Consider the following 27,607-nt stretch of genomic DNA (forward strand, 5'->3'; position numbering starts at 1 on the left):
TGGAAGAGAGAGGAGGGGGGAGCGGGGAGGAGCGGCGGGGCCTGGGGCCTTGAGGCCCGGGAGAGCCGGGGAGCTGGGCCGGCGCGCCGAGGTAAGAGCCAGGGCCCGGGGGAGGCAGTGCTTGGAGAGGGGCGCGCGGGGAGGGCCGAGCCGGGGGTCGGGGGGCCGCGGGAGAAGAGGAGCGGCGGGGAAGGAACCGGGAGCGGCGAGGCGGCCGATCCGGGGAGCGTGGGGAAGCCGGGCTCCGGCGAGCCGCGGGGGCCGGGGGAGAGGAGGTGGTGAGAGGTGGAGTCCCGGGAGGGTGGGGGGGGCCGAGGGAGGCAGGAGGAGGGTGGGGACAGGCTCTCTCTCCTCCTCTCCCCCCACCCCGCGCCGGGCTCCGCCCCCGCCTCCTCCACGGGGCGCTTTTCGGGTCCCCGGGCTGAGCCGGGTCGGAGCCCGGGAGGCGGCCGGAGGGAGGCCAGGCCGCCTCCCGGTCCGGGCCAGCGCCGGCGGGGCTCGGTCCGGTCCTCACGGCCGCCTCTCACTCAGATGCTGCTGCTGCTGCTGCTGCCGCTGGCGCCACTCTTCCTCCGCCCCCCGGGCGCGGGCGGGGCGCAGACCCCCAACGCCACCTCGGAAGGTGCACCCTTCTCCGGCGACCTCGGGCACCCTTCCACTCCACTCCCCCTTTCCTCGCATCCCCTCTACTATCCCGTCAGCCCTACGTAGCATCCCAGCCCGGCAATCCCGTCTGCTCGGCCCCACTTTACTACTCCTGACCTCTTTTCCATCACCCCGCATTATTACCCAGCACCCGTTTCTCCGGCCCCCGGTTACCACACTAGGCCCCCTTTCTGTGACCCCGCGTTATTCGCTTAACCCCGCCCCTCTTTCTGGGCCCCCCCATTGCTACCTCAGTTCCGCCTTTTCCTTGGTCCCACCTTGCTGCCCAGGTGGCCTTGTAAGACCGCCCCCCTCCATGCTAATTCAACTCAGATTCTCCTTTAGCCTTTCTTACCAAACTCACTCGCATAGCATATCCTTTCACGATTTCTTAGTTACTTTTCTCGATCACCGCAACCAGCACCCTTCCCTTCCCACTTGTGAGCTCCTTGACCCTGGCTCATTCCGCTGTGCCCTTCAGCCCAGGGTCTGTACCCCTCCCCACTCCCACCCTCTCGCACCTCATCCCATCCCCTTTGTCCTCCACCTGCCGTTGACCACGCCCTATCCTTCCCTGCCCCCCGCTGCTGACTCTGCCTTTTCCTTTTTCCCCACCATCCGTCTCTTTCCGCCTGCCTCTGGACTCACCCCTCAGGTTGCCAGATCATACACCCGCCCTGGGAAGGGGGCATCAGGTACAGGGGCCTGACTCGGGACCAGGTGAAGGCTATCAACTTCCTGCCCGTGGACTATGAGATTGAGTATGTGTGCCGGGGGGAGCGCGAGGTCGTGGGGCCCAAGGTCCGCAAGTGCCTGGCCAACGGCTCCTGGACAGATATGGACACACCCAGCCGCTGTGGTGAGTAGCCTCTCAAATCCCCTCTCCTCTTCAAGCCAATTCTTCTTCCTGTCTCAAACTTAGCATCATTGCTTTCAAGTCAGCACTTTAAATCCAGTGTAACTAAATTCACAAGTACATTTATTGAACAACTACTATGTAAAAGGGGCTTTGCTGTGTGCAGTTGCAGGCAGCAAAGTTAGCAGCCTGCACATTTCATTTCATCCTCCCTTCATTAGGCCACTGCCCATTTGAGAAAATAACTTGGTTATTCATCTTGTGAGTTAGTCTCTTTGAGGATTATTACTGGCAGATTATGCAAAAACATTCTAAAATGATTTCATCACATTTTTGAATACTTGTCTCCAACGGAGAGACCATATATCTCCCAACTAAAACCCAGTTTAACATGAGTATAAGCCAACGATAATAAGGCAAATCTGATTGTGCATCTAAAGTTACATACATCCACACATTTCAAAGCCAAAGAACCGCCCACTGTAGCTGACTTTGAAGAGGTCTCATTTTATGTGCTTATAGCTCCATCTTGGGTTCCTAGGATGGAAATGCTTTTTCTTTTTCTTTTCTTTTTTTCTTTCTTTTTGGAATGTGTGGATGCTTACAGGGTTAAGGGAGGAGTGGCAGCTAGAGAAGCTAATCCTTTTAACACCTGCTTTCCTGCAGAATAGGATGCTTGTGGACCCAAACTCAAATCTGAGCCCCCTCCCTGCTCCCTCCTTCTCCAACTCGCCTGTCTCTATTTTCCTGTCTCCACAGTCCGAATCTGCTCCAAGTCTTATTTGACCCTGGAAAATGGGAAGGTTTTCCTGACGGGTGGGGACCTCCCAGCTCTGGACGGAGCCCGGGTGGATTTCCGGTGTGACTCCGACTTCCATCTGGTGGGCAGCTCCCGGAGCATCTGTAGTCAGGGCCAGTGGAGCACCCCCAAGCCCCACTGCCAGGGTGAGGGGAACAGCTGCCTGCATGCAGCAGATGAGGACGCTTGTCAGAGGATGGGAGTGGGGTGGGAATGGATGGTGGGGAAAAATAGGGTGCTATACAAAATGGGGAGCATGGGGGAGGCAGAAGTGAATGCTTAACACTTTCCTCCATCCACCTGCCTCAAACTTCCTCCTGCAGTCCCCCGTGTCCACTTTATCTATGCTGGGGGCTTCCTTCCTTTACCTTTCTCTTTTTTAATATCTTCCCCATGCTCCAGTCCTTGGGTCTCACATTTTCTCCTTTCCTGTGACTCTCTCCCTCCATCACCCTTCTTAAGGTTTAACTACTCCAATTTTCCTCAGCCTCAGTTCCTTTCTCGAAACTTAGAACTTTCTATGCATAACCTTCTTCTAGAATTGTTCCCTCTCCCTTCATTATATACATGAATTATTGTAAAGACTCAGCAATAAATCATATATCATATTTAGAAAAATCGATAAGATTGAAAAGACTAGCCAGGGCGGAAAATTATTAGGGTAAAAATTTAAAAGACTTAAAAGTGGGGGCAGAATTGTCAGAGTATTAAGGACATCCCAGGGATGGGATGGGAAGAGGACAGTCCTTTTCTATACTTCCTGGACAACCTCCATCATTCCCCAAGGGAATCTATCTTGTGTCCACCACCCCCTTTTTTTCCATCTAGTTCTGCAAACTTCCCCCTTTCCTGGGCACCCAGATTCTCCCTCTGCAGTCTTCTCTTCTGGGATGCAGGCATACTTCATGCTTCCTCTACCTTTGTAGACCCTCTACCTTTCAAGATCCTTGGACCTGGCTTTCCTCATTTAATTATTCTGCTTGCAGTTTACCATTCCATTCTGGAAAGTGGGACTCCCAGCCAGGGGTGGATTTACTATGAAGCTAATGAAGTTTAAGCTCCAGGGTTCCTCACTTACACAGGCCTCTTCCTGTGCTCTAATAATGTAGAAGGTTCTAATAATGTGTTCACATGGTGATAGGTTTTTGTAAAAATTGCAAAAGTAAGGTATTTTAACAGCAATAGTTTCAAATCAATTGCATTTGTAATTTTTTTCTCTTAAAGAGAGACCCCCAAATTTTATAATATTTATGCTCCACAAAACCAGTATCTGCCCGTGTTTTAGCTGTTGGCACTCCTGTCTCAAATTCTGTTGTCCTATGAGAAATAAAAGAAGAAAACCAACAAGTCCTGACCCACAGCCCCACCTTGCGCTTATCCCCAGGCACCCTCCCCTCAGAAACGCAGGCTTCTGCTCCCCACCCCCACCCCACCCCCGGTCTTCTTCGGCATGGACAGGTGTGGGAGGGGGCTGGGGATCAGGCCTGGGAAGCTGGGCACCACTGGTAACTCTTCTCTGATCCCCGTCTTTCCTGCTGCCAGTGAATCGAACGCCACACTCAGGTGAGATCAGAAACCCTCATCGCGCGCACTGCAATCCCCTTACGCTTCACTCTTCACCCTCCACCCCCAGGGATTCTGCCCCTAGGTTATGAGTCCTCATCCTTCCCTTTCCCCCCCCACCTTCCCCCACCCATCCCGGTACGCGGCTGGCCCTTTCTTTCCCTACCTGTTTCCAGCCTCCAGTCCCGGTTTTCTGCGAGGCTGCCGTCCCTCCCATCTCCCCGCTTGGCTGCACGCCCCTCGGCTCCGCCTCCTCCCAGACTCCGCTTCTGCCAAATGGCAGAGCCCCAGCAGGGGGCGGCAGAGTGCTGGGAGACCGGGAGCTTCCACCTCGTCCTCCCCTGTGGGGTTCCTTCCGACCTTCTCCGGAACCTTTCCCTGCCTGCCCCCTTCCTAGGAATTCACCTGCTGACTCCATCAGCCTGGCCCACCCATCTCACCCACTGCCAGGCCTCACTCTCCCTCCTTCAGCCCCTCCCCACATCCTTTCCTTCCCTGCGCCCTTCCCCTTCTCTCTTATCTCAGTTCCTTCTCCCACCACCCTTTCTCAGCCTCTGTCCACCGAGCCCCGTGTTCCCTTCCTCTAGCCCCGTCACCTCCCCCTGTACCCCAGCCCTCCCTCTTCCCCACCCAGCTCTCCCTCTCTCTCCAAAACCTTTCCCATCGCCCTCTCCCTCACCACCCTCAGTCCTTCACCCCATCTATTCACACCCCCATTAAGACGCGTAGGCGCCAGCCCCTTTCCTCTCGCGTCCCGCGTCCTCCCCTTCCTTCTCCATCGCTGCTCCCCGTGGCTTCAGCCTCCCGCGGCTCCCTCCGCCCACCTCGCCCTCCTGGCACGCCCCTTCTCCTCGTTCCTCCTCCACTAATGTTCCCTTAGGTGGGATCCTTCCCATCCCCGTCCATCTCTTTCACCCTAGGGGTCGCATCCTCCCTCTCCCCAGCTCCTCTCACACTGTGGTTCCCACAGCGGCGCTCGCCTCCATCCCCGCCCGCTTCCTCCCTCCCTAACTCTGCCCCCCCCCCCCCCGCTGCCTGCCGCTCGCCGCCCTTGACGTCAGAGCCCCCTCCCAGCCCCGCATCTCCCTCCTCCTCCTCCTCCTCCTCCCCTCGGTCGGTCAGTCAGTCCGCGAGGAGAGTCCGCGGTGGCGGTGGCGGTGGCGGTGGCGGGAGCTAGAGCCGTGGGGGCCGTACGAAGCCAACCTCCCCTGCTTCCCCGAGGCCCTATCTCCCTCCTCTGCACAAAACCAGGGATGGAGGCGCTTCCCAGACATCCCCTCAGCAACCCTCCCCGGGAGAAGTGTCCCCCCTGAGCTCCTCCTCCTCCCCCAGCAGCCACCCCCGCCCCCTGCCATGGGTCCGGGGGTCCCCTCTCCTTGGCTGGGGTGGCCACTGCTGCTCCTGGTGGTGATGGCGGCGGGGGTGGCTCCGGTGTGGGCCTCCCACTCCCCTCATCTCCCGCGGCCTCACCCGCGGGTCCCCCCGCACCCCTCCTCAGAACGGCGCGCGGTGTACATCGGGGCGCTGTTTCCCATGAGCGGGGGCTGGCCGGGGGGCCAGGCCTGCCAGCCCGCGGTGGAGATGGCGCTGGAGGACGTGAATAGCCGCAGGGACATCCTGCCGGACTATGAGCTCAAGCTCATCCACCACGACAGCAAGGTAGCCCCGGACATGGGAGTGGGTGCGAGGTGGGGGGCAGGGGGCCAGCTGCATGTACCTTAGTGTGAGTCGCTTCCGGGGTTGCCAGGCAGACCCCTCCCATGTGTGACTAGCAGGAGACAGGCTGGGGGTGCGCGAGCTAGGGGAGAGTCTCAAGGGCTGGAGGTTCAAGATGAGGGTCTAGGGCTTCAAGGTGTTTGATCACGCTGCAAGGCTGACCGTTCTGCTCCCGGAGGACCCTTGGAAGTGCTGGGGTGGGGGGTGGCTGGAGAAACTGGAGATGGGTTTAGGGTACGAGCTGATCCAGTTCCTCCAGTTCCTCCGGGGAGTGAACTAGGATGGGTTGGGGAATGGAGGGAATGGGGCGGGAGCCGGATCTGGGGTTTACATTTACCATGGTAACAAGGTAAATCTTGGCAGCAGGTCGGAGCTGGAAGGAATAGGGACCCAATGAGCACAATTTGGAGGGACTTGAGTGCTCTAGTTTATTTATCACAACAAACAGCGAGGTAGCTGTGGTCCCTACCTGACTCCTTCTCATCCCTTCATCCCCAACCCTGTCGCAGATTCCTGGATTGTGGGACTGTATGGCATATTGTGGATGGGGAAGGCTAATGGTCCAGGGATGGGCGGAGGCACTGGGAAAATGATGGGTTTAGAGGCTCACACAGGAGCCCCCGCAGAGCATGGGGATGGTGAAGAGTCAGGACGCAAGGAAGAGACAGAGAACGGGAAAGAATGGCAGTGGGGAAGGGGGCCAGGAGGAGGGCTGGGGACAGCGAGAGACCCTGGGGCGAGACCCTGGGGCATCGTGTGGAACTCAGCTCCTAAGTGTCTTCCCTGCAGCACTGTGGCCTCTGAGGTGTGAGAAGGGAAATGGGAGGTAGGGTTAGGGGGGTGGGGAAGAGGGAGAGGGGGGAAAGTAAGAAAACATGGGTCCAGGGGTAGTAGGGGATAGTCCTGTAAGACTCCTTTCCCACCCCTGTCCCCTACATGAATGATTGGGAGTATGGGGGAAGGATGTGGCACACGGAAGGAAGGCGATTTGGGACCTCAAATCTATCTACTCTCATAGGAGGCCCCAGAGACTTAAGGGATTGGGGGAGAGAGAAAGAGTACAGAGGGGAGCACTTGGTGATCTAACACCTGGGGTGGACTGAGGGTTTATAGCCGTTCTTTAGAACAGCAGTCTACACCTAGATATAGGTATGTGAGGAAGGAGGGGGCAGAAGCGGGGTTGAATGTAGGGCGCTTGGGGAGAGGAGGACACAAGGACTCTTAGGGAACTTTGAATCCCTTCTGATGCTTTTACAGTGATTCTCAAACTTCAGTGTACCTGAGCATCCCCAGAGGAGTTTGTTAAAAATACAGATTCTAAATCCTTGGTCAGGGATGAGTCCCAAGGATCTGCACTTTTTCCAATCAAAATCCCATGAAGCTAACCCCAGGATGCCTATAGGAAGGGCTGCAGGGCCCAGGAAAAGAATTAGTTAGGATAGGAGAGGCAGGAAGAGAAAGAGGGTCAGATCCCATGGAGGAGTCAAGCTTAGGAGAGCAAGAGAGGTAACTGGCTATGGGGCGATGGGGGGAGTATGGGGAGAGGGACAGGGAGGGATGGGTGCAGGCTTTAGAATAGGGGATTGAAGGGAGCTAGGGGAGCCCAGGGTGTGAGCTCAAACTCATGCACCATGACAGGTGATTCCCTGGAGGTGTTGGGTAGCAGATGGGGACCCAAGAGAAGGGGGGCTGGAAGAGAAAATAGCAGAGGCAGCGAGGGGAAGATGGAAAGGCAGACAAACTGGAAAGTGTCGTTTCCTGCCTGCAAATCTGGATCCTTGCTCCTTGCGAGAGCAGCAGAGGAAGTCTATTGGAGAGGGGGTGAAAATCACGCGGCCCAAGGGATGTGCGGTGATGAATAGGGTGTGGAAGGGGAAAGGGGTGTAAGAGAAGGTCGGGAAGGAATGAGGAAACAGAAGGAGAGACACTGGAGTAGCGTACATTGCCCTGTTTGCCTGTATCTTATGTGTTCTTATCTGTCCTCATTGTTCCTATTAACCTTCTCTTCAGACAAGAAAGAGAGGGCCACAGAGGGCCCTTGGGAGAAGCTGGGGGCAGGATCTGGAGTGATAGATGCGGGAGGGTGGGACGTGAGAATGGTGAAGATACACAAAGATGCCCAAGTGGGAGAGATGCAGAACCTTCCAAACACGCAGTTGAGCAGACACTGAGCACTGCCCTTAGCACGGGTGTGGGTGGGCGGGCGGCAGGGCGCTGGTTCTTTGGGCCAGCCTCCCCTGGCTCCCCCTTCTCCAACTTCCCACCGTGTCCCAAATGTCAGGCCTCAGTGGGAAGTGAGCAGGCACTAGGGGGCCTTTTTTATCTCCTTCTGCTTGCCCCCCACCCCCATATCACCCTCCCCAGTCCCCTCTGCCTCCTGTCTGTCCCCTCTGCCCTGGCTCCCCACTGGCTTCCATTTCTTCCCCACTTCGTCTGGGGCTCCAGCAGCTTCTGAAATGTCATATTTCAGCAGGTGGGGAACAGGCAGTGGGGGCCCCCGCGGCTGGCTCCTCCTCCCCCCACTTCCCCTCCTCCCCTCAAGCGCCTTCCTTTTGAGCTGTCTGCATTGTTTACTTTCCCAGCTCCATTCTTCTCTTTCAGGCACCCCTAAAAGCATCTGGTTTCTTGAGCATCCCATTCTATTTATTCTCCCCAGCTCTTCCCTCATCCTGTTTCTCCCCACCCCCTTTCGCCCCTGAATGTCTTTTTTTTTCCAATGCACCCGTCAAATGTCAGAGCCCAGCAGGAGGACATGGATCTGCTGAGCCAGGACCCCCTGGTGGTCTTGTCCCTGATCTCTCCTGTTTATTTATCTCTAGCCCTGAAAAAAGAAAAGGGAGAAAAAATAGTAGGTGGGAGAGGGAGTTTGCAGAGGTGAGGGAGGACTCTTCATAATATGGCTTTAAGGGGGCTGTATGGGGACTTGAGGAAAAATATATTAATATTCCTGCAGACTCTTTTCTACTCACAGATCTTTGGAGCACAGCAACCTGGGGAAAGGGGGCAGGGTGATGGAGCGAAGGTGGGCTAAGGGATGTCTGAGGATGCGCTGAAAGGAGGGAAGGCAGTGTTTGCATACATACTGATGGGGGGTGTGCAGGAGAGGGTGTGGGTAAGGCTCCAGGTGGAAGACAGAGAAGGGTGTTTCACGAATGAGGGGAAAGGAGACTCAGGAAGGAGAAGAAATGGTGATAATGACAAAAGGTTTTCAGCAGAGGGATGGGTAGTGGGGGAAGTAACTAGGTTGTTGGGGGGAAAGCAAAGAGTAGGTGTTGCAGGGAGGGGAGGAGCCTTGGGGGAGCTTCCCCTCATCCCCTCCCTCCTTGTTCAGTGTGACCCAGGCCAAGCCACCAAGTACCTGTACGAGCTGCTCTACAATGACCCTATCAAGATCATCCTCATGCCTGGCTGCAGCTCCGTGTCCACGCTCGTGGCTGAGGCTGCCAGGATGTGGAACCTCATTGTGGTAAGCAAGGCCCTGGGGGCCAGAAGGTGGGGCTGTCCCCTGGGCTGCACTAAAGAGGGGTTGTATTGTGGACCACCGAGATAGAGTCCTTTGCAGACCTGAGCTAGTTGGCCTCCTAGCAACACTGGCCTGCCAGGGCTGCAGCTCACCTGCTCTCCATCAGAAGGAGTGGAAGTCAGCTCAGTGAAAGGGCACTGGAGGGGGCTTTTGAGAATCACTTTTCCTTGGGCAGAGGTAGGGAGGCTTGGAAAGAGTGAGAGAGAGAATCCCAGAGGCGGGGAAGAGTTGAAGGAATTCTCGGCAGCTCTTAGTGAGGCTGCCGTGAACACGTCATCCTGTCTGCATCTCTCGTAGCTTTCCTATGGCTCCAGTTCACCGGCCCTGTCAAACCGGCAACGCTTCCCTACGTTCTTCCGAACTCATCCGTCAGCCACGCTCCATAATCCTACCCGGGTAAAACTCTTCGAAAAGTGGGGCTGGAAGAAGATCGCCACCATCCAGCAGACCACTGAGGTCTTCACCTCGGTGAGGAGGCACAGGGTGAAGGGAGCCTTTGCTCAAATCCCACCACAGAGAGATGTGACACGGGATTCATTTGGGGGGCAAAGACTTTGATTCTTTATCAAAAGAGAACACATTCCGAGTGGGTTAAGTGCACGTTCTTCCTGTAGCCAGAGGAATGAACAAGTTGAGTTTCTGGGACCCTCTCCAACTTTCTGGTTTTAGGATTTTTTTTTTCCTGCTTTGAGGCTCTGTCCCGCAGACAGAGAGATTCCAAGTGACCCAGTTCTATTAAAGTAGGTTCACTCTAAAGTTGAGTCAAGATAAGGGAGAGAATATGAGATAAGAAACTATGGAAGTAGTAGATTCCAGAGACACTCAAGGGGAGGTGGTGGGCGTGTGTGAAGGGAAGAGAGAGAATAGAGAGGGAGGACGGAGGGAAGAGAGAAGAGAGAAGAAAGAGGCAGACAGACGCGTGCATGTACATGATCTGGTAATTGATTCAGAGATGCGGACATGCAAGGAGAGGTGGAGGGGAAGAAGGAGATTTGTGGGGGAAGAAAGGAAATACCTGGCTCTGTACCCAGAGAAGACAGTCTGCTCCCGCTCTTTAATTCTGTTCTTTGGGTCCTCTATTCACTCTCATGTTCGGTGGCTCTTTAATCCTCCCCCAACCTTCTCAGTGACTCAGGACATTCTCTGATCCTTTGTCTGTCTGCCCACTTGCCTCTTGAGGTTGACATCATCCTGCCTGTACTAGACCCTGCCTCGTCTTTTCTGGTTCCTCTCTTTTCCTTTCCCCCATTTTTACTGTCAGGTAGGAGTGGGGGTGATGGGGTGACTTCCCTGGACACAGATCCTCGGAGGGGCTCATCAAGCACCTTCCCAGCTGGAAGCTACATCCTAAGACTCCAGATGCTTTCCTTCGAACTCTCCCCACCGGGGACAGGGCTGTTGAAGGGAGGTTCAGAACCGCTCTTCCTTTGCTCTGAGAACACAGCCCCCTGTACTACCTCCAGTCTTTACTCCTTTGTGCACCCTGTGTCTTTTCTATTTGCTCCTCATCCCCACCCAAGACTCTGGACGACCTGGAGGAACGGGTAAAGGAGGCTGGAATCGAGATTACTTTCCGTCAGAGTTTCTTCTCAGATCCAGCTGTGCCCGTCAAAAACCTTAAGGTGGGATGGCAGGGCGTGATGGCCCCAGCCTGCAAGGGTCTGGGTGGGGAAAACAGTGGTGGGTTGGAAAGGAGAGTCAGGCAGGGACAGGTTTTGTTTTTTGGTTTTTTTGGTATTGAGGTATAATTGACATATGACATTGTGTAAGTTTAAGAAGTACAATGTGTTGGAACTTCCCTGGAGGTTCAGGGGTTAAGACTCTGTGCTTCCAGTGCTTCCACTGCAGGGGGCGTGGTTTTGATCCCTGGTCAGGGAACTAAGATCCCACAAGATCCCACATGCCTGCACGGCCAAAGGAAAAAAAAAAAAAAGTACAATGTGTTGATTTGGTACATTAATCTGTTGCAATTTATTACCATTGTAGCATTAGCTAACACCTGCATCATGTCACATAATTTAGATTCTGTGAGGCAGTAGCATCTCCTGGGGAAGTTTAGCTCCATCTTCTAGCTGACATTTATCTACTATCCATTGAACAGAACCCTGCACTCAGCACTTTGGGACAGGAAATCAAAGCTCTGAAAGTGCTTGGCTTAGTCCCTTCCGGCGTCCCTCAGGAACTCTGTTCTCTCTCCATTCTGTAGCGCCAAGACGCCCGGATCATCGTGGGACTTTTCTATGAGACCGAAGCCCGGAAAGTTTTTTGTGAGGTGGAGTTGGAATCTGAGGATGGAGGGGCACTGGGTGGGCTCTTTGCCTTGGGTGTCTCCTGGGCTCTTCCCTCTGCATCTCTGAACGAATGATCGGAGGTGAAGATTAATATGAAATCCCTGTCTGTTGGCTCTGACTCCACATCTTCTCACACATGTGACACTCCCTCCAGGTCTTATTTTCCTATCGCTTTGTGTTTCTGGAGGAGCCTGTGAGTCCCATCTTTCCTGTCTGGCTGGAAAAGACCACTTAAAAATAGAGGCTGGGGAGGCACTTAGAAGGAGGAGTAGTCCAGCCTTCCCTACTACCCCCAGACTTGTAGATTTCTTGTTTCAATTCTCTGCTCTTCTCTGAATCCGAAGAGGCTGCATAGTGTCAAGTGAGATAAGACAAAGAAACAAAACAAAGACCCAGCCCTCCTCCTCCTCTGCATTCAGGTGTACAAGGAGCGGCTCTTCGGGAAGAAGTACGTCTGGTTCCTCATTGGGTGGTATGCCGACAATTGGTTCAAGATCTATGACCCATCCATCAACTGCACAGTGGACGAGATGACCGAGGCAGTGGAGGGCCACATCACCACTGAGATTGTCATGCTGAACCCTGCCAACACCCGCAGCATTTCCAACATGGTGAGTGTGTGAGGACTTGGAAGCTGGCACCTGGGCAGATGGAGGGGACTGGAGGGGACTGAAGGGGTCTCTTAGGTGAGGGGAACAGGTATGGAGTTTGGAGGTCTAAGAAGGCAAAGGGCCTCTGCCCACCCTGAACTTGTTTGCGTCGTGTTTCCTGTGGATTCCACCTCTGCTGTGACTTCCTTGGGCAGGAAAGAGAGAGCTATGAGAGTGGTGTGTTCAGTGGGCCCTTGATGAGTTGCAGAGCTGTTACCATGGAAATAAGGAGCAGTTGGCAAGAAGTCAAATGAGGGAGAGGCGTTAATATAGATGCTGTATCTGCAAGCACACCTTTACAGGAGCAGTGTTCCTGGGCAAAAATTCGTTTTATTTTCTTGGTGACTTCAGAGCACTTTAGAGTTGCTTAATATTCACTCCTGATTGATACTCAATTAGCTTGGCTCCTGATGCTTTTTTAATGATTCTCTTTTAGAATTTTAGATGTAGAAGGGACTTTTGAAATCAGTTAGCCCCAGATAGCTGGTTAGTGACAGACCTGGAGCTAAAAGACACACTCTCTGATGTGGGAATCAGCCTACAGGTGAGGGGCACAAGTGAGTAGGGTGTGGTGTGGCAGGGAGACCCCTTTCTTGCTCTGCACTGCATCTTAAAGAGTACGAGAATCTTGGGTGAGCTTGATAGGGCAACCTATGTGTCTGCTTATTATTCCAAGTGTAGCCCCAGGTTTGGAATACCTGCTTTGGAGAGCATGCTAGGGGCGAGTGAATGACTGTAAAGCCACCCTAATATCTTATTTTTTTTATGTAGTAAACCAGGAGCTTAGATACATGATTTCATTGATCCTCGTTGCAATACTCTGATGTAGACTTTTCATTTCCATTTTATAGACCAGGAAATTGAGACTCAGAGAGGTTAAGTGATTTATTGCAGGTCACCAGCTACTGAGTGGTGAAGCTGGAATTGAATTTTAGTTGAATCTAACTCCAAACCCTCTGCTCTGTCACCTCCCGTGGAAAACCCTGAGGTCTCACTAACAAGCTTGTACTTTTATCAGCTAACATTGTTTAGCAGATGACAGTTTTTGAGCAAAGGAGAAATAAAATTCAGGAAGTTTATTCTGCAGTGAATTGTGATGGAAAGGTCAGTTGCCACAGGTACTCTGATCATGGATACTATCCTGGGACATTTCCAAGGGATCTTGGTTGAAAAATATGATGGAAAAATTCTGCAAGATCACTTCCCAGTAGAGCACCTGAGAAGTGAGTTGTCCTTGAGAACCTGTGGAGGTAGAGGAGCTGGTAATCAAAGCCAGAAAGGCTTGTTGGTACCCTGAGCCCAGGACCTGCCAATAGTGGCTTCTGCCCCATAGCAGGGAACTAGAGGAGCCCCTGATAGGACACAAGGATTTGGTTGGGGGTATAGGAGGACTTCTGGGCTTTTTAACAGGATGAGTTGGAGGGTCTCTTTCTGGCTCTTCATCTCTAGAGAAAGATGGTGTCTGCCTTTGAGGTCTAGAGCCATTGCTAGGCCTGCTCAGTAGCCTAAAATGCCAGTTGAAGAGGCCAAGATTTTTCAGAGGGTAGATGCCATCTTAACAATTGACTAGAGAAGACGTTGTAGATGAATCAAATAGGACCAAGAGAAGTGGACCAGAAGCAAGGGTCGAGTCTATGGCCCAGAGCCAAGGAGATTTAGAAAAGAAGCCGAGTTGCCTTCGCTCTGTAAGGACGGCCTTATGTTTAGATCAGTAGTTCTCAGACTTTAGCCTCTGTCAGAACCACAACTGGGCTCTTCCCTTGAAAGTTCTGATTCAGTGGGTCTGGGGTGGGGACTGGGACTTCACATTTCAACGGGCTCCCTGGGGATGTAGATGCTATTGGTCTGGGGAACACACTTTGGGGACTCTTAGGGCGTGGTTTTCAATCAGAGGTTGCAATGTTTAGGGACAATTTTGGTTGTCACAACTGGTATCTAATGAGCAGGCCAGGAATGCTTCTAATCAACCTACAATGCATAGGATCGTCCCTACAACAAAAGATTATCCTGCTCAAAATGCCAATAGTGCAGAGATTGAGAAACTCTGGTTTAGAGAAAGAGTTTTTAGGAGCCAGATATGGGAGAGTGGATTAGAGTGGTTTTGGAGAAAAGTAGCTCTGGGTTGGAGCTGTACTAGAGATCAGGTACGAGGCAGCACACCTGGGGGTAAGATTGTCAGTAGATTCTGATTGGGATAGAGGTCCCGTCAGACCTGGGTAGGATAGAAAATAAAAATCTACCTCAGGATACACATTTTAGATCACCGTTGGGTACCTGTTCTCATACAGAGAGACAGCCAGACAGGGCTGTTAAAAATTTAGGATCGTAAATTGGTACTTGGTCATTTCACTAATTTCTATGGGTTGTGGAATTTGTGTTGTTCAGTTTTCCTTAAGCCGCCTTGTAACATTTGCATTTGAAAATTTACAGCCATCTTTGCTGTCCCAAAGGGGAGAGATTTTTTGGTAATTTTCGTCATGGGTGGGGACAGTGGTGCCCCCAGTGGCCAAGTGTGTTAGTGGTGGTGACCTGGAGCCAGCAGAGAGTATGAGGATCCGGGCAGGGGACGGCGACATGCAGAGCAGATGATTCTCTTCCCATCTGGCTGATTTTCGGATGCAGTGTTTACTTTGAACTGAAGGTCGGATGGACTTGGAGGCTGAAGGATTACTCAGAAAGTCTCGGGCTAGCTGCTGTCTGTCAACGGGTGCTCTCGGAGAGAGACATTTCAGCTTACGGAGACAGTGTAGGGTAGTTGGAAGAGTATGGACTTTGAATGGGTTTGAATCCCAGCTCTTCCACGTACTAGCAGTATAACTTCAGGCAAGTGAAACTGTTCTGTGTCTTAGTCTCCTTATCTCTTTCTAAAGTGGGCATATAATAGTATTTACCTCATTGGATTATTTAAGAATGTAGTAAGTTGATATATGTAAGGACAATATAAATGTTAGCTATTATTATGATTAACATTATTCTGTTTAAGGAGTGGTGATATTAATGAAACATTTCAACAAAAGAATTAAGAGGACTTGGAGATTTCAAAGAGTCTAAGGTGATTCTAAGGTTTCCATCTTATATACTGGGGAGTGTTGGAAAAATAGAGCTTGTTCTTAGATACTTATAATTTCAGGTTATTGATTATATAGTTACAAATGCCTTAGAGACAGTTGGAGATTCAGGACTTGAAATACTGAGCTGGAATTATAGATTTCAATATTAGTAACAAAGATGAAGTTGAAAGAGAAAATGTAACTTACTTTATACCCAGCATTTTATACATGTTGTTATTTCATCCTTATAATAACTCTTCAAGGTAGTTAATATTATTCCCATTTTAAAGCTGAATAACTACATAGTGAGGTTTAATAACTTGTTTCAGATTATATAGCAGGTAGGTGGATTAGTTAGAATGAGAAGCCATCCTTCCATTTATCCATCCAATGGACATTTTTCTTAAAGACAGTTTTTTGGAAGCAGGTTAAGTTCACAGCACAATTGAGAGGAAGGTACAGAGATTTCCTGTATGCTCCCTGTTTCACTCATTGGTAGCTTCCCCCATTATCAGCTTTCCCCAACAGAGTGGTTATAGCTGATGAACCTATGGTGATACATCATTGACACTCAAAGTCCATTGCTTACATGAGGGCTCACTTGGTGTTGTACATTGGGTGGGTTTGGATAAATGTATAATGACATGTATCCACCAAACAGCATTTTCACTGCCCTAATCTATAGACACTTATTATTTGTCCAGAATGGGCTGGGCATAGTGCTGGATGCTGAGGTTGAAGAGCAGAATGGAACCTGGTCCTGTCCTCAAGGGGAGTAGAGCCCAGGCCTGCCTGTCTTCAAAGCCCAGGCTGCTTCCACTGCACCACACTGCCCGTCCTCTGCATTTCCCACTCCCCCGTGTCTCCAGAAAGTTGAATAGAAGCAAAAGTGGGCAGGGCACCAGGAACAAAGATTTATATTTATTCTTCATTCATCTCTTCATTCCTTTGTTAGAGTATGTTTGTATATTAGTAAATTCCAAATCTAAACAGAGTTGTGTAGTGCCCCTGTGTATTACCTGTGCCATGCCAAGAGGTGGCCACTGAACCTTTCCTCGTACAGTTTCTGGGAGATAAAGAAGGGCAGAAGTGATTTTCCCCATTATATGGAAGACATTTCCAAAAACGGAAGCAATTTACTTACAGTCACTTAGCTAAACACTGTTACTGCCAAGTATAGAAATTCAGGTCTCTTGATCCATTTCCTGACAGAGCTAAAGGAGCTATTATTCTTTTTAACTTTCTTGGAAAAAAAAGATGGAGGGTTGGGAAGGGTGTGGATAAGGATTGAATAATTGACTTCAAATGTGTGAAGGGTGTTTCTGCAGTCCCAAGTCTTCTGAAAACCCTCCAAGAGACAGTGAACTGAAAGCACACGAGGCTGGCAGGAAGTTAGCATGCTAAAGAAAAATCTTCCTGGTTGACAGAGTGAGGAAGGCTGTGGTGTCACCTTTTCTGGGCTCTTTCAGAATTGGAGGAAGCTGTTAGTTCCTGCGTCAGCTCTATTGGAAAAGTCTGAAGGCTGACAGAACACCAATCCTGCCACCCTTCACTGGCGTAGCCAGGTCTTTGCTTTGCCCTCTCTCTGCTTTCTATCCTTTGCTGTTCATTATGCAGAGCATCTATTTATTAAACTTCTCTGTTTGCAGTTCTGAGCTAGCAGCTGTGCACACTAAAGCCATCGGACCCAGCTAACTCCTGCTTTAGTCTAGTAGCTTCTGATCTAAGACAGACACGTGGGTATAGTTAAAGATGTTGAATGTACATACTCTCAGTCTGACAACGTGAACACAAACCATCCTTTCGAGTCGAAGTGCCGGGGCAGAATCAGAAGCCCACCCCCACTCCAATCCTTTCCTCCTGTTCTTCCCTCCTCAGACGTCCCAGGAGTTTGTGGAGAAACTGACCAAACGACTAAAAAGACACCCTGAGGAGACGGGAGGCTTCCAGGAGGCACCTCTGGCCTATGATGCCATCTGGGCCTTGGCATTGGCCCTGAACAAGACGTCTGGAGGGGGTGGCCGTTCAGGAGTGCGCCTGGAAGACTTCAACTACAACAACCAGACCATAACAGACCAAATCTACCGGGCAATGAACTCCTCGTCCTTCGAGGGTGTTTCTGTGAGTTACAGCAACCCCGCACTTGCCTCTGTCCTCCCATCCAGAGAGACCCCTCCCACCTCCTTCTCCTGAAGACATGCGTTCTGTCTTTCTCAGTTACCTCTCTGCAATAATCGGTCTCAGACCAGGGAGGTAGGAGCCCCCAAACCAGAAAACCCCACAGAAGGCTAGAAGGGAAATGGTATATTCTGTTTCTTTCAACCTCTCCCCTCACTTCTCTTCAGTCCTGATATTTATGAGTCAGATGAAAATTATAGGATTTTAAAAGAGGAAACAGCCTGAAAGATCATCTACTTATTCCTTTTAAAGTGGGGGAAAACAGCATCCAGAGGGATTTGGTGGCTTTCTCGGGTCACACAGCCAGAAGCCAGGTCCCCTGGTGCTCTATCTGGGGATTTTTCCCATTCAAATCTCCTAGGTGAAGCTTCTTTTCAAAAGAATAATGTTTCTAAAATCTAGGGTATAGGCATCTGGGGTATGTCCTATATGCAGGCAAATGCCGTAAATAGAATTCATTCAGAAGCTCGATTACATCAAAAACATAAGGATTCAAAGAGTTCCTGATGTTCTTTTTTGCTCTTGCTTTTATCGCTTTGCCTTCCTCCACATGTTTCTCCCCCTCAGGGCCATGTGGTGTTTGATGCCAGTGGCTCTAGGATGGCGTGGACGCTCATCGAGCAGCTACAGGGTGAGCACAGGGGTGTGAGGGAATGCGGAGGTGGGGGGCCAGGCTGGGGCTGGGCTAGGACACTGTCTGGGAGGAGAACACCAGGAGGAGACATCAAAAGATTGCCTTGGTGCCTCCCTACCTCCTGCCCTCTCTTCTAATTGTTTTCATCAAGCTCTTCATCAATAATAAGAATAGTAATAGTAATAATAATAATAATGATAATAAAAAGCCTAGCTCTGGGTGGGTTTCTCTGAGTTGCAGTGATTGTGCATGCAGATTGGAAACAGCCACTCTCCTTCCCCAGTGGCCCCCATTTTGATTTGAAAGATTTCCCTTCAGTGGCTTGAGTTGAGGGGTTCATGAATTGTTAGCGGCACACTCATGGACTCAAGAAAAGCCGAATCTGGGAAACCTGCTATTTTTAAAGGGAACCCATTGCATTTCCTTGATTTGTAAACAATTATTTCTAATTTTTCTGTAGTACGTATAGTTTGGCTTTTCTAGATGGTATTTTCTTATACCTTAGCGCACTTCACGTATTTGCAAAACTTCTGAATTAGTTTTTCAACTCCACCCCCCTCTCAGCCTCTTAGAGCAGGGCCAAAAGAACCATTTCTTGGCCTCCTGTGAAAAGTTTCTTTCTTTCCTTCCCCCCACCTCCCACACCCTCTCAGATCTTCTTTGTAACCAGGACAAGAGGGAATAGACTTCAGTCATGGTCAAAGGGGTGTGAATTGGCTTTAGAAGGGAGAGTTATGGTAACTGGGGCAGCTCTAGAAATCTTAGGAGTGACTGAATTTCACTTCGTGGCTTTTTAAGAGGCAGATGCAACTTGTCGAAGGAATTAGAAGCCAAGTCAACGGAAGAGAAATTTCTAAAATTAAAATGAAAGCCTCTGGGAAAATAGATCCTGTGATTCTGTCTATCATGAGAGGGAGAATAAGCAGAAACACGTTGAAAGGTTTAGAAGCCAGAATCACAGTGAGAGACATCTTGCTGAGGTGTGAGCCTGTGGAATGGGCGGCAGACGTACCGTACAGCCTTCTTCACTGAAGGGCTTTAAGCATATAAGATATTCTTATTTGTTTGCATTGCCTTGGAATCTACCCTATAGTGCTTTTAAGTCAGATTGCTGATTCAAGTGACCCCCAGGTCCTCCCAGGTATCCTTCAGGAGCTCAGGTGAAGGGAAAATCAGATAGGACCATGGAGAAGTGCTTTAGGGAAGTGGGAGGTTGAGAATGCCTGGGATCGGCTCTTCACCTACCTGTGGTCACTCCTTCTATGACCGTCCATCCAGGTGGCAGCTACAAGAAGATTGGCTATTATGACAGCACCAAGGATGACCTTTCCTGGTCCAAAACGGATAAGTGGATTGGTAAGTGGATCCTGTTTATATTTTCCTTCAACCCCTCTGAACAATTCAGAAAAATGGTGTTTGAATGAGGGTGGGGTGGTAGGTGCCATTAGGTTGAAATGTGCCGGGAGATGGGCCAGGGGCTGGGGTTCAGAGAAAGGGAATAAAACCACCAAGACGTGGGTAGGGGAGACTGGTGTATTTGGAGAGGGAATAGGCGGTTGGTAGCAATGCACTCTTAAAAATAGTACATTGCTGGGATGACTGGAGATTAGAGGCAGGGGGTGGGAAATGGAAACTCCATTTGGGTTTCCCAGATGTTCTGGTGACTTGAGGTATCTAAACCAGCTACTTTAATCCTAGAGTTGCCTCTTCAGCTTTGATAGGAAAATGGTTGCTTAAACTGTAGGAGAGGCTGCGAAACCTCACTGAATTGTCTTCTGCTAAAATGTGCTTTTTAAAGAGAAAAAGGAAGCAATTATATTCTTTGTGTGCTTGGTGAGCTAAATGATAGGAAATGGGAAAGATTCTCGAGGTGGGCGAAAGGAGGGCTCTATTGATCAAACAAAGGTTTGGCATCTTAAGGAGGGAGGGGAGACACAGCCGTGGCAGACAGCTGCCATCTGCCCTGCCCAGCTGAAATCTAGTAGTTCTCAGTACTGCTGGAGTTTGGAATTTTTTTTTATAATTTGAATTTAGGACAGTGTTCTGTGTTGCTATAAATGCTTCATGGCCTAAATTATGCTTTTTTTAAAAAAAAAAAAAAAGCTAAGCAAATTGAAATTAGTCTTTTTTTTTTTTTTCCTTTCTGTGAACTCTTTGACAAGTTTGAGCTTCCCTTTAATAATAACTGAAAAACACCTTTGGGAATATCACCCTGCCAGCAGGGTGATAAAATCACGGATCAGTTTTTCAAAAAAAAATTCCTCCTGAGGTTAGGAGGCCAGACTCAGTACCTTGAGGGACTTTAGCTTCATGATTCTATGATTGTCTTTTGCAGCTTTTGATTTGAGTTGTAAGAGACCTCATAAAATTTATTTCTCAGTATCCCCCTTCTTTCCCCTCCGTTTTCCTTTGCCGCAAGAAAGACAGAAAAACACAAAGAACAAAGAGTAACGAAAACAAAAAGACTCTACGACTTCGGTGACACAGCTCAGCTTCTAGCTGCACCTTCTAGTCTCATTTCTGATTGTTTCCTAAGAGCCCCAGCATCAAAGAGCATTTGACCTGCAGCGGCCCCTATTGAGGGCAGTTAGGGCCTCCTGTCCTCAGAGCTAAGACCTGGGTGCCCATCAGCAGCTTTGTCGTTCTTCCCTTTCTCCCGTCCCACCTTCATCCCTTTGTCCTCCCTCCTTTCTCGTCCCCCTTCCCTCCCCCTCCCCTGTGCCATGCAGGAGGGTCCCCCCCAGCTGACCAGACCTTGGTCATCAAGACGTTCCGCTTCCTGTCACAGAAACTCTTTATCTCCGTATCCGTTCTCTCCAGCCTGGGCATTGTCCTAGCTGTTGTCTGTCTGTCCTTTAACATCTATAACTCCCATGTCCGGTAAGTTTCTCTTCTGACATTTCCCTGTCCTTTCTGCTTCTCCAAGATAACAGTCATTTGCTTGAAGGGAGTGAGAAGGAAACTGCGTAGCTTCTGAGGCTGTGCATCCTTGAGGTTTCCACTCTGATTTATTGCTTTCCCAGTGACCAATGGGAACAAAAAAGGAGAAACCAGCTATAACTCCCATCCTTGCTCCAAAGCAACTAACGGAAAAAAAAAAAAAAAAAAAAAAAAAAAAAAAAAAAAAAAGCCTTTGGGACCGGGTAGCACAGTGTGCGGCTCTAATAGATTGTGTATGGCGGGGTCCCGTGCAGGAAGCCCTCTGCAGCCCCACCATGACCCAGCTGGCTTTGTCTCTCGAGGCTCTGCTGCCTGCTCCAAGCCTGCCTTCCTTTTGCCCCTGGCCCTGAGGTTGGGGTCAGGCCCTCGTAGGGTGTTTGGGGAGCTGAGCCTCCCTGGCGAGGAGGGGTAATTCTCCCTCTCCCACCCTTCTGCCTCTGCCCTAGTTATATCCAGAACTCACAGCCCAACCTGAATAATCTGACTGCTGTGGGCTGCTCTCTGGCGTTAGCTGCCGTCTTCCCCCTCGGGCTGGATGGTTACCACATCGGGAGAAGCCAGTTTCCCTTCGTCTGCCAGGTGAGGAGGGGGTGGCAGGTCCCTTGCAGAGAGCATGGCTCTCCCGGCCCCTCAGGAGCGCCTTCCGTGATGCGCCATCCCCTGCCTGTCCTTCTCCTTGTCTTTCCCTGACCCTTGTCCCAGTTCCTTCCCCTGACATCGCCCCTCTGGTCTCTGTCTGGCTCCGTCCCTTCTTTCTGTGCCTCCAGAAGTTTTCATTCTGTAGCTCACTTGTCAGTTCCAAGGTTGCCATGGCATGTCTTGCAGAGAAGAGGGGGAAGGTATCGAAGGCGAAGGAAGGGGGTCTTGCACAGAGAACCCTTGGACGATGGTGGCCTGTCTGTGGCATGGGGGCTGAGAACAAGAACTGGGGACTTCCTGTGGGAGCCTTAACTGTGGTTCGGAAGGACGGAGGTGGGGATCTGAACCAATAGCAAGGAGAGCTGGGGGGAGGGACCACTCTCACACAGGGAGGAGGCCTTGTGGGACTCTTGGTACGTGGAAGGTTCTGGGGCTGCTTCAGCAGCAATATTTGTTTGGTTCTCTCTTATGCTGGTGGGAACCACCCACCCTTCTCCCTGCCCCTCCTTACTCCTCCTCTCTCCTCTGCCCTGGGCCTGTCCTGATCATGCATCCATGCACATGGCATTTCGCACACATACACCTACAATTCCTCAGAGGCTCTCTGTCCCCAGTGAGACCTAATGCAGTGGGAGAGCAGACAGTTAGCTGCAGTGACATTTGAGAGGTATCTGCTGTGGGAGCAAAGAGAAAGCAGCTCACTGCCAGAGTAGCTGGGCGGACCTCACAAAAGGCGGCATTTGAATAGTGAAGGATGCAGGGCATTTTGTCAGCTGGAGAAATAAAGGATGGTTACTCCAGGAACAGAGGGAGCATCCTGTGGGTAGCAAAGACACGAAAGAGAGTAGCTCAAGGGTGAGGGCGAGCAAATGAGCAGTTCAGCAGGGCTGGAGCATGAGGCAGGTGAGGGCCTGGGGGGAGATGACCCTGGGAATTCGGGTGGGACCGTGTTGTGAAAGGCCTCTTGCCACATCTGGAGGTGTTCAGGCTGCAACCTGTAGGCACTGGAGAAGAGTCACAAGTGACTAAAACCCAAAGATTTCTAGCACGATCACCCAGGTGGCAAAGTAGCAAAGGTGGATGGGAGGAATTTGTGAAAGGTAGGGAGACTCGCCACCACCCCGCTGCTCCCCTTCCCCCCGGCCCCCCTACTGGCTGCGTCCCGCCTGCCTTGTCATCTGTCCCCTCCTACAGCCTGCCCCATCCTGGCACAGTCCCACCTGTTGCCCCGCCCTGTTCTTTCCTGCCCTCTCTCCTTTCCTAGGCCCGCCTCTGGCTCCTGGGTCTGGGCTTTAGCCTGGGCTATGGCTCCATGTTCACCAAGATCTGGTGGGTCCACACGGTCTTCACAAAGAAGGAGGAAAAGAAGGAGTGGAGGAAGGTGAGCTGCTTCCGATGCCTCGGTCCCTAGCTCCTTGGCTCTCGGGGTTTGGAGGACCCCCACCCCAACACGCCTGTACTCCGTGTGTTCACCCAGACCCTGGAGCCCTGGAAGCTGTATGCCACGGTGGGCCTGCTGGTGGGCATGGACGTCCTCACCCTCGCCATCTGGCAGATCGTGGACCCTTTGCACCGGACCATTGAGGTACCGCTTGGGAGAAGGCCCTGTGGTCAGGAGGCCGAGGGGGGCTCACTGGTGGAAGGGCCTCCGGGGCTGCGTGTGGTCTTGAGGAGAAGAGCTGCTCGTGGGAGGTGTTTTCCAGCCCAGTGCATCTCAGCAGCTCTACCTCCTTCCTGGAGGGAGCCCCACCAGAGGCTCTGGATTCATCTGAAGAAAGGAAGTGGTGGGGAGCTGGCAGGATGTGCAGACTTCAGATATCATGGCAAGTGGGGGAACAAGCACTTTTAAGGTGTTTAGGCAAATGCTCCCGGACCTAGAGTGGGATCTGGCATCAGAACTGAGGATCTCATCCGAAAGAGGAGGCAGAGTTGGGAGTCAGGGATTGAGCAGAGGTGGGAAGGGGAGGACGGCAACCATCTTTCCTGTGGCCCTGTCTCTCCCTTAGACTTTTGCCAAGGAGGAACCGAAGGAAGATATTGACGTGTCTATTTTGCCCCAGCTGGAGCACTGCAGCTCCAAGAAGATGAATACATGGCTTGGTGTGTGGGATGTGGGGGAAGATGCCACTAAGGCAGCGGGTGGGGTGGGGCAGGGACAGTAGCTTTGGAGGGAGAAGCGTCTTTGGAAAAAGAGGCAGAGAGCTCATGTCCAGCCGGTGCGAATGTCCTCCTGTTTGTCATTGCACTAATCTTTTCTGAGAATGGGGAGAGTTGGTCTTTTGCGTGAGGAGCTTAGGTCTAATGCAGGCATGAGGCAGAGCTTGTGTTCATCAGAGGCATCAGTGATGCTGCCTCACCCTCATCTCCAGACCTGACACCATCTCTGTCTGGTCAGCTCCCTGGAGTAAGACCGGGGCTGTGAGGGGTTAGGCCCCCTTTGGCCTTTTTAGCATCGCCCTGACCTATGAGCACAAATGGCAAACCTGCCCTCAGCGTGGAAAGCCGTCTTCCCACCTGGAGAATAAGGGAGTGAGACGCTGTGTGTGGCCCAGGCCTTTGTTGACCGACAGCTGCTCATGACCATCGTCGTCCCGTGCGGCTTGGCTCCGAGTCCCGAGAGGAGGCAGTGAGGTCGGGGCGAGCTGGGTGGACAACGGGGGCAGCAGACAGGGAGGGGTGTGCTAGGTCAGAACGGGTGGATTGGAGAGGAGTCCCCCTTTTCCTTGTGGAGTGACCAGCAGGAGAGCGACAGGTGCAGAGCACAGAGAGGAGGGGAGTGAGTGCAGCCTGAAGCTCTTGCCGCCCACGTGACCCTTTCCTGCCGTCCTAGGCATTTTCTACGGATACAAGGGCCTCCTGCTGCTGCTGGGTATCTTTCTTGCTTATGAGACCAAGAGTGTGTCCACCGAGAAGATCAACGACCACCGGGCTGTGGGCATGGCCATCTACAATGTGGCGGTGAGCTCCCCGGACCCCTGGCATTGACCCTGGGGACGGACTATAGCAACCCAGGTGGAGTGGCCTGGGATGAATCAGGTGCCAGATGTGGGGTCAGCTGGGTGGAAGTCTTCAAACGTTTTTTAATGTCTCGGATTTGTTAAGCGCTTTACAGTCTTCAAAGCACACATTAATCTTCATATAGCCACCCAGTGAAGTGGGTATTAGCAACCCCACTAGATAGATGAGGAAGCAGAAACAGGTGAAATTACTTGTCTGTGATTCACAGGCTGGAATCTGAATCGAGATTTCCTGCCGGGGATGCCCAGGGACTGGCTCTCGGGGACTCTGATGTGTGTATAGAGGTCCTGGGAGCTCCTGCCTTGAGGGAGGGGTTGACCTAGAGCCGGAGCTGGGTTGGAACAGTTTGTTTGGCATTCTTCTCACCATAGAGTTGAGGATGATCCTGACTTTGGGTCCTTTTCAAATGGAAAGTTCCCCAGGAACCTGTCCCCATAGACTCTTGCCCGGGGGCAGAAGACCTCGAGAGCCGGCAGATCTGCGACCCCAAACATGTTCTGCCCCCAGGTCCTGTGCCTCATCACGGCCCCGGTCACCATGATCCTGTCCAGCCAGCAGGATGCGGCCTTCGCCTTTGCCTCTCTCGCCATAGTTTTCTCCTCCTATATCACCCTGGTTGTGCTCTTCGTGCCCAAGGTGCGCTTCTGGGTGTCCTCGCATCCTCTCCAGCCCATGTCCCCTCCACGCCTTCGTCACACGTCCCCCCCTGCCGCTTCATCCCTTGTTTCGGGCGCACCGTGTCCCTCTTGTTTTCGTTCTTTTCAACTGCAAGCCACCGTCGGCTAAGCGCTGACACAGTCCCTGCTCGGCCATCCATGCCCCTAACCCGCACCTCCAGATGCGCAGGCTGATCACCCGAGGGGAGTGGCAGTCAGAGGCGCAGGACACCATGAAGACGGGGTCCTCGACCAACAACAACGAGGAGGAGAAGTCCCGGCTGTTGGAGAAGGAGAACCGGGAACTGGAGAAGATCATTGCTGAGGTGTGCGGTGAAGGCAGGCCTGGTGGCGGGTCGGGGAGGCCCACGTCTCAGGTCCAGCTTCTGGAGGCAGAGCCTGAGATCATCCTTCCGGAGCCTGTGGTTTACCAAGGGAGGGTCTCAGGAGACAAGCGGACAGGGAGTGAGCGGAGGAGGACAGGGAAGGGGAAAGGGTGGAGCCGCCCTCAGGCCTCGGCAGGTGGGGGCGGCTCCGGAGCACGGCTGCACGGTTGGCTTGACCTGCGGGGGAGTCGAGGGGGTGGCCCTGGGCTGGGGGTGGCTGGCTGCGGGGCTTGAGTGTACCCTCCAGTGAGAGGGGTCTGGGGCAGGTCCGCAGGTTGTCCACTGCGCCCCCGCTGTAGCTAGGGGCCGGCGCAGTGTCAGGCTGGGGGGTGCTCAAGCTGGGTTGACACTAATCTGTGCGTGAGTTACTGGAAGCTGTGTGCACGGACCTGTATCCCCTCCCCCTACCCCGTGTCTCCCTGATCTCCTGGTGCCCCACAGTGTTCTTTCGGCTCTCCCTGTTCTTTCCCCCATGCCTCGTGTTACTTTCTTCTGCCAGTCTGCCCCTGCGTCTCCCACACGTTTTCCTCTGCCTCTCTTTCCCTCCCCCAGCCCTTCCTGACTTCCTGTCTCCCACTCGCCCAATTGTTTTCTTCCTCCAGAAAGAGGAGCGCGTCTCTGAACTGCGCCATCAGCTCCAGTCCCGGCAGCAGCTCCGCTCCCGGCGTCACCCTCCGACACCCCCTGACCCCTCGGGGGGCCTACCCAGGGGGCCCCCAGAGCCCCCCGACCGGCTTAGCTGTGATGGGAGTCGAGTCCACTTGCTTTACAAGTGAGGGCGGTGTAAGGGGGGACAGGCCAGTAGGCGGAGGGAGAGGGAGAAGGGGAGGGGGTTTGGGAGGAAGCAGGGGATACCAACCCCAGGTGGGAAGAACACTACTCCATCCCATCTCTTGTAAATACCTGCCCCTCTGCAAGTCCCGGGGTTTTCTGGGTCTCCAATACTCCTGGAGCCAGGCCCTGTTCTCTCTCATTTGTTCGTATAATTTTCTATCTCTACTTCATAACCTAGTTTGTACCTGGCCTGAAGCTTCTCACTCACTGGCTCCACGGCAACCTCACTACGTGCAGTACACCCTTTTCTTTTCCTCCGTCTCGTTGCCACGGCAACCGCACAGCTCCCTTGCCTTTGTGCTCTGCTCCCATCCAGCAGGGGTCTCCCCAAAGTGCTCTCTCTACCCTAACAGGGCCTGGCCATTTCTCTCACCATCCTAATCTCCTTCCAACCCACTTGCCCCTCCACACATCCACAAGTCTTGTTCCTCTTGAATTTTGCTTCTCCAGGGCACTCATTCTTGTTGCCAAGGCTCACATGCTCCTCTCTGCCAGACACACGTTCATCCTCCCCTCCCCTGCTCCTTCCCGCTGCACAGGCTCCGGTGTGCGCACGCGTTTCACATGCTCTTTCTCCACCCTTCCTGTGGCTGCATATGCTCCATTGTATTCCCTTCCCTCATGGCTGTGTGTGCCCCTCTCGTGGTCATGGGTGTGTCCTTGTGAGGGAGTGTGTGGGTGGGCGCGTGCCATTTGTCTAGCATGTCTTCCCTGTGTGCACACATCCAAGCTTATCCATGCACTTTCCCTGTGTGCCCTCGTGGTGCCTTGTGTACCCTCTTCTTTCTGCACCTTAAAATCATTCTGTTCTTCTAAGAGAGTCATGTGCACCCACCCTGCACACCGTTATGCACTTTTCCCCAATTCACGTTTTGTGTGGCTGTCCACACCCTCTCTTTGTCACACGTGGTTTCTGCCCGCACTCTCTAGCCTCTCCTTTGCGCTCATGGGCCACCCTCTGTCCACACTCACAATCATCCTCTCCTCCCAAGAGTGCTCCCTTTGGTTTTGTGTTTTTCTGGGGGAAAGAAAGGAGAAGAAATGGGGGCAGGTTTGGGGAGCTGCTTCCAGTGGATATTCGGTGAGAATTCTGACCAAAGGAAGGCACCCCTGACTGCTGAGATGGAAGATGGTCCTATGGGGCGGGAGGTGGCGTCCCTTTTGCACTGTGGTGGCTCTTGGGGAAGGAGCTCCCCAAATCTCAATAAACCAGTGAACGGAGTGACTCA

The 27,607-nt window shown here is 52.2% G+C and overlaps 1 protein-coding gene across 3 annotated transcripts; it reads left to right on the forward strand.

Moving 5' to 3' along the window:
• GABBR1 (gamma-aminobutyric acid type B receptor subunit 1) lies at positions 1-27,607 on the forward strand. Of its 3 annotated transcripts, XM_059075417.2 has the most exons (23): positions 1-91; positions 532-622; positions 1,301-1,504; positions 2,261-2,446; positions 3,843-3,863; positions 5,362-5,522; positions 8,911-9,045; positions 9,400-9,570; positions 10,623-10,724; positions 11,309-11,374; positions 11,813-12,004; positions 16,972-17,214; positions 17,839-17,902; positions 19,184-19,261; positions 20,635-20,785; positions 21,292-21,424; positions 22,749-22,865; positions 22,962-23,069; positions 23,491-23,584; positions 24,315-24,442; positions 25,010-25,138; positions 25,341-25,484; positions 26,147-27,607. In XM_059075417.2, the coding sequence occupies exons 2-23, from the start codon at positions 532-534 to the stop codon at positions 26,318-26,320; spliced, it is 2,892 nt and encodes a 963-aa protein (XP_058931400.1). In that variant the 5' UTR covers positions 1-91; the 3' UTR covers positions 26,321-27,607. The 3 variants fall into 3 exon arrangements, with proteins under 3 accessions (XP_058931400.1, XP_058931401.1, XP_058931402.1); XM_059075418.2 differs by lacking the exon at positions 10,623-10,724; XM_059075419.2 differs by lacking the exon at positions 2,261-2,446.

The sequence above is a fragment of the Kogia breviceps genome, chromosome 10 (assembly GCF_026419965.1).
Source record: "Kogia breviceps isolate mKogBre1 chromosome 10, mKogBre1 haplotype 1, whole genome shotgun sequence".
NCBI classification, from domain to species: domain Eukaryota; kingdom Metazoa; phylum Chordata; class Mammalia; order Artiodactyla; family Physeteridae; genus Kogia; species Kogia breviceps.

What these genes read in the sequence shown, in the direction of transcription:
- GABBR1 (XM_059075417.2), top strand. Translation starts at nt 532, where the DNA reads ATGCTGCTGCTGCTGCTGCTGCCGCTGGCGCCACTCTTCCTCCGCCCC. An exon ending in TCATCCACCACGACAGCAAG is followed by an intron (nt 5,523 to 8,910) that starts GTAGCCCCGGAC and finishes CTCCTTGTTCAG; the next exon opens with TGTGACCCAGGCCAAGCCAC. An exon ending in ATCTATAACTCCCATGTCCG is followed by an intron (nt 20,786 to 21,291) that starts GTAAGTTTCTCT and finishes CCTCTGCCCTAG; the next exon opens with TTATATCCAGAACTCACAGC.